The sequence below is a fragment of the Ipomoea triloba genome, chromosome 7, assembly GCF_003576645.1.
Source record: "Ipomoea triloba cultivar NCNSP0323 chromosome 7, ASM357664v1".
NCBI classification, from domain to species: domain Eukaryota; kingdom Viridiplantae; phylum Streptophyta; class Magnoliopsida; order Solanales; family Convolvulaceae; genus Ipomoea; species Ipomoea triloba.
In genome coordinates this window covers 28,880,535-28,891,151 of record NC_044922.1, presented here as the reverse complement: position 1 = coordinate 28,891,151, position 10,617 = coordinate 28,880,535, and the positions used below count along the sequence as shown (strand labels likewise).

Below are 10,617 nucleotides of genomic sequence, written 5' to 3'. Positions count from 1 at the left end.
CGAGACCCTAGATTCTAGACCCGAGACCCGAAGACCGAGACCCGAGACCCGAAACCCTAAACCCAAAACCCGAGACCCGAAACCCTAAACCCAAGACTCGAATCCCTAAACCCGAGACCCAAAACCCTAAACCCGAGACCCTAGACCTTAGATTCGAGACCCGTGACCCGAAGCCCGAGACCCGAGATCCGAAACCCGAAGCCCGAGCCCCGAGATCTGAGACCCAGGTCCCAAGACCCGAAGCCCGAGACCCGAAACCCGAAACCCTTAACCTGAAACCCAATACCCGAAATCCTAAACCCGAGACCGTGGACCCGTGACCTTAGACCCGAAGCACGAGACCCGAAACCTGAAGCCCGAGCCCGAGCCACGAGATCCGAGACCTAGGACCCGAGACCCAAGACTCGGAACCCGAGACTCGAGACTCGAGATACGAGACCCAAGACTCGGAACCCGAGACTCGAGACTCGAGATACGAGACCCAAGACTCGGAACCCGAGACTCGAGACTCGAGATACGAGACCCGAGACCTAAAACCCTAAACCCGAGATCCGAAACCCTAGACCCAAGACCCAAGACCCAGGTCCCAAGACCCGAAGCCCGACACCCGAGACCCGAAACCCTTAACCTGAAACCCAAGACCCGAAACCCTAAACCCGAGACCCCTAACCCATGACCCGAGACCGTAGACCCGTGACCCAAGACCCGAAGCACTAAACCCTGAACCTGACACCCGAAACATTAAACCCTAAACCCGACACCCGAAACCCTAAACTGGATACCCAAATCCCTACACCCGAGATCCGTAACCCTAAATCCGAGACCCGAAATCCTAGACCCGAGATCCGGGCTCTGAGACCCGAAGCCCGAGACCCAAGACCCGAAACCATAAACCCGAAACACAAAACCCGAAACCCTGAACCCGAGACCCGAGATCCGAGATCTAAAACTCGAGACTTGAAATCCTAGACCCGAGACCCTAGATTCTAGACCCGAGACCAGAGACCCGAAACCCTAAACCCAAAACCCGAGACCCGAAACCCTAAACCCGAGACTCGAATCCCTAAACCAGAGACCCGAGACCCAAAACCCTAAACCCGAGACCCTAGACCTTAGATTCGAGACTCGTGACCCGAAGCCCGAGACCCGAGATCCGAAACCCGAAGCCCGAGCCCCGAGATCTGAGACCCAGGTCCCAAGACCCGAAGCCCGAGACCCGAAACCCGAAACCCTTAACCTGAAACCCAATACCCGAAATCCTAAACCCGAAACCGTGGACCCGTGACCCAAAACCCGAAGCATAAGACCCGAAACCTGAAGCCCGAGCCCGAGCCACGAGATCCGAGACCTAGGACCCGAGACCCAAGACTCGGAACCCGAGACTCGAGACTCGAGATACGAGACCTGAGACCTAAAACCCTAAACCCGAGATCCGAAACCCTAGACCCAAGACCCGAGACCCAAAATCCGAGACCCGAGACCAAAAACCCTAAACTCGAGATCCGAAACGCTAAACCCAAGACCCAAAACCCTAAACCCGAGACCCGAAACCCTAAACCCGAGACCCGAAACCCCACACCCGATATCCGAAACCCTAAATCCGAGACCCGAAATCCTAAACCCGAGATCCGAGCTCTGAGCCCTAAACCCAAAACCCGAGACCTGAAACCCGAGACCCGAGACACTAGACCCGTGACCCAAGACCCGAAGCCCGAGACCCGAAACCTAAAGCCCGAGACCGAGCCACGAGATCCGAGACCCAGGACCCGAGACCCGGAACCCGAGACCTGAGACCCGAGACCCGAGACCAAAAACCCTAAACCCGAGATCCGAAACCCTGGACCCGAGACCCGAAACCCTAGACCAGAGACCCGAAACCCTAGACCCGAGACCCGAAACCCTAAACCCTAAACCTGAGTCCCGAAACCCTAAACCCGATACCCGAAACCCTGAACCCGAGACCCGAAACCCTAGACCCGAGACCCGAAACCCCTAAACAAGAGACCCGAAACCCTAAACCCAAACCATAAACCCTAAACCCGAGACCCGAAACCCTAAACCTGAGACCCGAAACCCTAAACCCGAGATCCGAAACCCTAAACCCGAGACCCGAAATCCTAGACCCGAGACCCTAGATCTGAGACCCGAGACCCGAAACAGGAAGCCCGAGCCCGAGCCCCGAGATCCGAGACTTAGGACCTGAGACCCTAGACCCTAAACCCAAGACCCTAGACCGTAGATACGAGACCCGAGACCCGAAGCCCGAGACCCGAAACCCGAAGCCCGAGCCCTGAGATCCGAGACCCAGGACCCGAGACCCGAAACCCTAAACCCGAGACCCAAAACCCTAAACCCTATTAGAAAAGATTGGACAGATGTTTGATAAATGAGAAATGGGAAAATGTGCTGCAAACCTATGAACAACATCTGTCTAAAGGCACCTCTGATCATTCACCACTGTTGATCAAAATGGAACAGAAAATAAAGGTGGGAAGAAAACAGTTCTCTTTCTTAAATGTATGGTGTGAGCATGAGCAGTTTATGGAGGTGGTTAGGAGATCATGGGAGGAAGGGGTGGATGGGAATGCAATGTACACCTTCATGACAAAATTGAAAAGACTGAGAACTGTTTTGAAAAACTGGAATTGGGAAGTGTTTGGGGACATTTTTGCAACACTGAAAAAATTAGAGGGAAGGGTGAGGGAGGTGGAGGGTGAGATGCAGAATAATCCTAGTGAGGAAAATATGATTGCATATAGAAGGGCACAGGCTGAACTGCAAAAACAATTGGTTATTGAAGAGAAGTACTAGCAGCAAAAAGCTCATATTAGCTGGGTAGTGGAGGGAGAGAGAAATACAAAATATTTTCATGGGTTGGTGAGGGAGAAAAGGAGGAAACAATATATCCATAAGATAAAAAATGATGAGGGGATGTGGGAGGAGGAACAGGAAAAAATTGCAGAGCAAGCTGTCAGATTCTTTGAGGATCTGTGCACTGAGAGGGGGGTTGAAACTAACCTGGAGATTTATAATTGTTTGCAGGGCATAGTTGGCCAAGAAGAAAATGAAAAATTGATTGCAATACCAACAAAGCAAGAAATTAAGGAGTGTGTGTTGAGCATGAAACCAGAAAGTGCAGCAGGACTAGATGGATATGGAGGAGGCTTTTATCAATGCTGCTGGGAAATCATAAAACATGATCTTTGTGAACTGGTAAGAAGTTTCTTTCAAGGGAAAGCCCTAACTAGGGCTATGACTCACACTACAATAGTGCTCGTTCCTAAGGTCCCTAACCCTGCAACTTTTGCACAGTTTAGGCCCATAAGTCTGAGTAAACTATTGCAATAAAGTCATAACCAAAATCATGGTAACTAGATTGGCTGATGTTCTTGTCAAAGTGGTCTCACCTTATCAAGCAGGATTTATCAAAGGTAGAAATATCATAGATAATATCTTGCTTGCTCAGGAGCTATGCCATGGAATTACAGCCTCTAATGAGGATGTAGTCCTAAAGCTAGACATGACCAAGGCATATGATAGGATGTCTTGGTCATGTGTGACCACTGTGATGAGAAAGTTGGGGTTCTGTGAAGGGTGGATTGCTATGGTGGATAGGGCTATTGGTAATATTTGGTATTCAGTCATAGTAAATGGGGCTCAAAAGGGATTCTTTCATGCTACAAGGGGATTGAGGCAGGGTGATCCTTTATCACCCAGTCTCTTTGTCATTGCAGCTGAGTTATTGTCAATGCTGATTGCAAAAACTAGAGCCCCTTTCACACAGCCTAATAAGAATGGTCCTTTAATTCATCATCTAGCATTTGCTGATGATATGGTGATCTTTACATCTGGAAAAGGAGGGGCCATTCAAAGAACCATGGAGGCCTTAGGTGTGTATGAAAGTCAGTCAGGACAATTGGTTAGCAAAGAAAAAAGTGTTTTCTATATGCATCCTAAGGCCTCTAGGGAGGCTGTTAGCAAGGTCAAGTCTATAACAAAGTTCCAGAAAAAGGATTTTCCTTTCACATATTTAGGACGCCCTATTTATGTTGGAAGGAAAAAGGTCTCATTGTTTAATACTCTAATTGCTAAGGTTTCTGCCAGATGCAAGGGCTGGCAGAACAGGCACCTATCCCAGGGGGGAAAGGTGGTTCTAATACAGTCAGTTTTGCAGGCAATACCTACACATGTTTTCTATGCAGTTGGTCCCTCCAAAACAGTGATAAGGAAAATAGAAAAGATCTTTGCAGAATTTTTTTGGGGGACCATTGATGGGAAGGCCAAGTATCATTGGAGCTCATGGAAGAACTTAGCAAAACCAACCAAGGAGGGAGGGGTTGGTATGATAAGCATGGAAGTGGTGGCAGAGGCAGCTGGGATGAAGTTATGGTGGAACTTCAGATCCCAAAAATCAATATGGGGAGAGTTTTTGAAGGCCAAATACTGTAGGAGGGCACATCCTGTCTGTAAGACCTGGCAATATGGGGACTCACAAGTGTGGAAAAGAATGCTGGAGTGTAGAGAAAAGGCTGAGCAGAACATTCAATGGAGAATTGGAGAAGGAGAGGTTAATTTTTGGTGGGATGACTAGATGGGAGATGGGGCAGTGGCTAAGAGGTTTGGAATTGAAGGGAAAAGTCAATCAAAGCTCAAAATCAAGGATCTGTGAGAAAATGGGGCATGGAGAATAGAAGATCAGAATGCACAAATACAGCAAAGTCTGTTAAGGCTGACACTGAGGGAGGGAATGGATGACCAAGCCCAGTGGAGGCTTCTCACTAGCTTCTGCAAAGAGGGTTACTGCTCAGCAGAATATAGGGGAAGTAAGAAATCTGTTTTGGTATAAGCATTGTTGGGCAAAAGAGGTGCCCTGGAAAATGTCTTTCATTGCTTGGAGGGTTTTCAAGAATAAAATTCATCTGATGATAATCTCAGAAGGTTTGGCTATCAGATAGTGTCAAGATGCCCATGCTGCATTGAATCTGGATATGGAAGTCTTCAGCATATATTTTGCACAGGGTTGACAGCTAGACATGTGTGGAATTACTTTGCTAAGTCCCTTGGATTTGATATACAGACAGGAGGAATTAATCAGCTATGTTATGAATGGTGGGAAAGGAGGCCTAGAAACAGAATGATCAAGTTCTTATCTCAGAGACTACCTGTTGTAATAATATGGGAACTATGGGTGCACTACAATCAGTGCAAGTATGGGGGTGAGAGGCCTTCTGGGGCAAGGATCATATATAAAGTCACAAGGGATATGGTGGACTGCATAATGAGGAAATGGGCCAGCTGGGAGCCATTCCCACCCAACTGGAGCTACATACTAAGAAGGGCAGAAGGGTTCAAATGCAAAAGGATTACAAGAGAAGCTAGCTGGTGCAAGCCTCAGAAAGGGTGGATAAAAATAAACCTGGCAGAGGGGGAGGGGAGTTGCAGCTTCTTCATAAGGAATTCAAAGGGAGAATTTTGTTTAGCAGGAGTGTATTCTGGACAAGAAGGGATAAGAGAAACAGTATTGAGGGATTGCTGGAAATGGTGTGAAATAATGGGAATAGGACAGGTGGAGGTGGAAATGGAGGACATGCAGGAAGTGGAAGTACAGTAGAGTATAAAGGTGAGATGGTTGAAGTGTGAGAAAAAGATCAATTGTGTGGCTCAATGTCTGCTAAGAAGGTGCATTGGTCAGAACAAGGTGTTCAGAAGGGTTGGGGCTCTCCCAAAAGGGTTTGGTGTTCTGCTCAGTTTGGAAGGGTTTCCACATTTTTTAACTTTGCCAGGATGTGATCTTTTGCCTCTGTTTGCTGGGAATAGAACCTGGGACCCTAGGGGCAACAGCTGATACAAGGTGGGCTGATGAGGATGGTGGTCACCCTGACTGCTGATCTGAGGCTGATAACCATGGAATACTGAGGAGGAGAAAGCCCAAGTCTAGCAAAGCAGAATCTGCCCTTTGATACGGTGGAGAAGGAGGAGTTGAAAATGATCCAAACTGAGGCAGCATTGGCAGGTAGCAGCAGAGAAAGGGTGTCATATGAGGCCAATGGTGCTGTGTTCTGAGAAGGACTGAAGTGAGCTAATGAGGAGGGTTGCTAAACTGGCTGCTCTCTGAGGCAATGATCACAGAGCAGCTGCAGATCAAAGAACACAGTAGCACAGCAATCAGATGAGCTCAAACAGAGGTGCTAAGCTAGCAGATTCAGGTAAAGGTTGGGTGTTAAGATGGGGGTGATATGGTAGGAATTTTACTTTTCCTTAAGGGCATGTTTGGTTCGTAGGTGGTTGTAGCTTTTAGGTACACGCAAATACCCGGAGTATTCCGGGGTTATCGATCCACAGGGAATGGTTGGTCAAGCACTAACTCGGATTGATTCTTGTGAAGCTAGTTCGGTCATAACATGGTTATAGCAAACAAAACTAAATAACAAAAATAAAAACAACAAATGAAGAGAGATATATTAGATGCAACATATGTAAGGATATGGATCGGGTCAATATCTATCATGTGTCAAACAAATGTAGAAAAGAAGTTTTATCCCTTGTGAATGGAGGAAATGCACTAAAGTCCCCGGTGTCACTCTCGTGATCTACCCGAGTGTGCCAAACCGCAAGTTATCTACTCTCGTAGTCTACAAGCGAGGCTCGTCTTAAAGATCCTAAGCAAATCAACATGCCCAAACCCAAGTTAATCCTACAAGTTGTGAGGAGGTAGCCTAAACTAACCTCTAGATTCCAACACGTTGTCACCCGTGAAGGAACCGTTTTGGCTAACTTCTAAATTCCAACCCGCTCTCGCGATGAAGGAACCGAAGATTAGCCGAGAAATCCCCCTATAATTTATCAAGCTCTCGCATTGTATAAATCAATAGGTGTGGCAAGAGTGTTCTAGCCATGCCCGATTCTCACCGTGACACAACAACAAACAAGCATGCAATTGGATCCATTAATCACACACTTTCAATAACAAGTCTTGCACACAACAACTCATAGAAGCTAAACTAACAAATCATAATAATTGAAGAACGAACAACAATCTAGACATAAACACAATCCATAATCCAAATATAAATAAATTTAAGAACAAGCATCTTGATACAAGGTTAGCTCAAGGTAAATTAAGGAAAGAAAGGGAAGAAATTCCCCTCGATCCATCGGTTGAAGCTCATAACCTTGTATCATCCCTCTTCTTATTACAAAATAAATCATAATCTACTCCTACACTACTAAACAAGCCTCACTTGGAGGTCTACATTTTTAAGGAGAAGAAAAGGAAAAGAGAAGAGGGGAAGGGACTAATCTAATCTGAAAATTGGATATTGAAGAATGGAGAAATGAGGGGTATTTATAGTTGGGCAAAGGCAGGGGCAAAATTGGAATTTGGACTGCAGAATTCTCGCATGGTCAACGATTTTCGCCGCGGCGAAAGTCCAAAAATCTGGGCAGTGTGAAAATGGACAATAGGCGTCTGTTTCAGGACGCAGACAGACGCCTATTGTCCTCCTCCAGAATTTCTGCAGACTCTTCCACTTTCTCTTTTTGCTTTTGGCTCCATGTTTTATGCCTCTTTTTGCCTTCTTTCATTTGTCTTTTGCTTCCCACTCATCACATCATTCCACCAAATCATGTCTTCCACCTACTTGGTGCAATTAAATATACACATACAAAAAAAGATTATAAATGCCACTACAAAATATTAATATTATGCTCAATTATCAAATCTTCATCATCTTTGGTCAAATAATAATTATTTATCACAATGAAGAAATTCAATATTATTAAGAACATAATATTAATATTTAGTGGTAGAAATGGATTTAAATATGGGGTAAAAATATAACCAAATATACTCTTATCAGTAGGAAGTGCAATTCCATGGGAAGTGGGCTCCTCAAAATCATAGAAATTGCTCACTTCCTATGTTTGGTTCACTAGAACTTGTTTTCCATTGGAACTACAATTCCTCATTTTGGAGGAAAACAAAATCCGAGCTACACCCTAGGATTTTGTTTTCCGATGCTGTTGGGGAGAAAAGTTGGGTTGTGAAGACTACTTTACCCTTGATTTCTTCTTCCTCATCTGCTCGCCGCTGCCCGTTTGCAACTCGCCAGTGGCCGCCTCCGCCTCCGCCGCGAGTCCACGACGGCTTCCGCCTTTGCCTCCGTAACCGCCTCGGCCTCTCTGGATCTACCGACTGCTTCCGCCACTGCCGCGAGCCCTCGACAACAACGCCGCCTCTTCCCGGCGGCCCTCTGGTTTCTGCTCGACAGCGACGCCGTCTGTCCCAGGCGGCCCTCTGGTTTCTGCCTCTCCCCAGCGACACGAGAGAAGGAGTCAATGAGGATGGTTGGATGAAGGAGACGGGAAAAAAGAACGAAGAAAACCTAATGATTTGGCCCAATCATCTTTCAAAAAAATACTAATTTGCCCCAATTTGAAAAAAAAAATTATTATTAATTTTATTATAATTATTAATACATAAGGGCATATTGGTCTTTTAAACACATTTTTCCTTACTCTTTTACACCCAACCAAACAACAGAATTTATCTTCCCAGCAACTTCTTTTCCACCAACCAAACAACAAAATTTATCTTCCTAGTAACTACTTTTCCATGGAATTGCACTTCCACTTCCCTTCAAATATTTTCCGCGAACCAAACGGGCCCTAAATCTTTCCACCATTGACTTAATACTCATGCCATTTAACTGGGAAACTTGCTTGCTTGCATGGCTGTATCCTGAGTCAGTTTTAATACTAGTTTGGGAATAATGTTAGGCTGTTATCTGTTTATCTGCTTGGGAGGGAGGGTTTGACCATATTAGGCAGAAAGATATAAGGAAGAATGATGAAAAGAAGAGGAAAAAGGAAATCTGGAAGCTGGAAAAATAAGAAGGAAAACAAAAAATGAAAACAAATGATGAAAAAAGGAAAAGGAAAAGAAAAGTGATGAAAAAATGAAGTTTGAATGAAAAGAAGGATGATGAATGAGAATGTTTGATACTGGCTAGACTATTATCTTTTCATTGCTTAGATCATGAGCTATATAGACCTACCCCGGTAAACTGCAGAGCTCTGTACGGGGTTGGGTTGGCTCACGGTTTAAGGGTGAATCTTGTGTTACCATTGCTAGTCTCTTGGGGTTAAATGATGGTCTTGTAAAAATGTGGAGATCCACATAAGATTTATCATCCCGGAAGGCTAGGGTGGGTCTCATTGCTATAGGAGTTGGCAACAAAAAACCCCATTGATCACAATACAGATCTCTGTACAGTAGGGTTGGCTAGCATCTATAGGGTGAGGGCATAAGGGGGGGGGGGTTTAGTTTTTGATGAACAAGTGGAGGCTATAAGCTTTATTCCTATTCTAGTATTGAGGCTGAATCTTGCTTACATGATTTGTGTATCCTAACAAGACTTGATGTGTGAAAGGGGAAACCAAACTCGGTCAGCGACGCATCCAACGACACAGCTTCATCAGTCGACACAGGAGCAGCCAACACACCACCGGTGTAGGACACTGGAGAGTGCCGTCAACATATCCCAGGAGACCTTGCCCACGCAAAACCCAGAACCCCGAAGCCCGAACCCTGACCCCGACCACGACCCCGACCCCGAACCCAGAACCCCGAACCCGAACCCAAAACCAACCCTTGATCCCCGACCCCTGACCCAAAACCCCAAACCCTACTCCGAGCCCGAAACCTAACCCCGACATCGACGACCCGACCCCCGACCCAGAACCCCGAAGTCCTAACCCGACCCCGAATCCCGAACCCGACCTAAAATCCGACCCCGACCCAGAACCCCTAAGCTCGAACGCCGAACCCCGAACTCTGACCCCCGAACCTAATCTCGACCCCGACCCCTAACCCGAAACCCGAACCCCAAACCCCGAAACCTGATCTCCGAACCACGAACACAAAAGCCCGACCCTGACCCTAACCCCTACCTCGACCCCTGACCCGGGAACCCCGAACCCTGAAACCTAAACCCCGAACAGCGACCCCGAACCCCGACCTAGACCCTGAACTCGACCCCTGACCCAGAACCCAAAACTCCGAACCCCAAACCCCGACCTCGACTCAGAACCCGACCCCCGACCTAGAACCCAGAACCCAGAACCCCCGAATCCAAAACCCCAAAGCCCGAACCCCGACCCTAACCCCGAATCTAGAACCCCGAACCACGAACCCGACCCCAAAACCGAACCCCGACCCAGAAACCAAAACCCCGAACCCCAAACCCCAACCCAAAAACTGACTCCGACTACAACCCAGAACCTAGAACCCCAAACCCCGAACTCCGACCATGAATATGATCCCGACCCCGACCCCTGACCCGGAACCCGAACCCCGAATCCTGAAACTTGAACCCCGAACCCCGAACACTGAAGCCCGACCCCGACCCCGACCGCAACCCCTAACCCAGAACATGAACCCCGACTCGGTGGTCAAACGGCACCCGGTGTACACTCCCATGTGGAAGGGAGTGGTTTGAGCCTCAGTGGAGGCATCTGTTGACTCTTTGTGCTTCAGTAGGTTGAGAAAGTAGCTATGAACAGATACTACATTGTAACCGAGTCAGAAGAACTCAAAAAAAAAAAAAAAAAAAAAAA

The 10,617-nt window shown here is 47.0% G+C and overlaps 1 protein-coding gene across 1 annotated transcript in view; it reads left to right on the top strand.

Annotated features, from left to right (window-relative positions):
- The window catches only part of LOC116024471 (ATP-dependent RNA helicase DEAH13-like), a 5,951-nt gene extending 3,140 nt beyond the window's left edge, over positions 1 to 2,811 (top strand). The window contains exon 5 of the mRNA XM_031265365.1: positions 2,539 to 2,811. Coding sequence (XP_031121225.1) covers positions 2,539 to 2,811 — 273 coding nt within the window. The remainder of the gene's footprint in view (positions 1 to 2,538) is intronic.
- Positions 2,812 to 10,617: the final 7,806 nt, after the last annotated feature.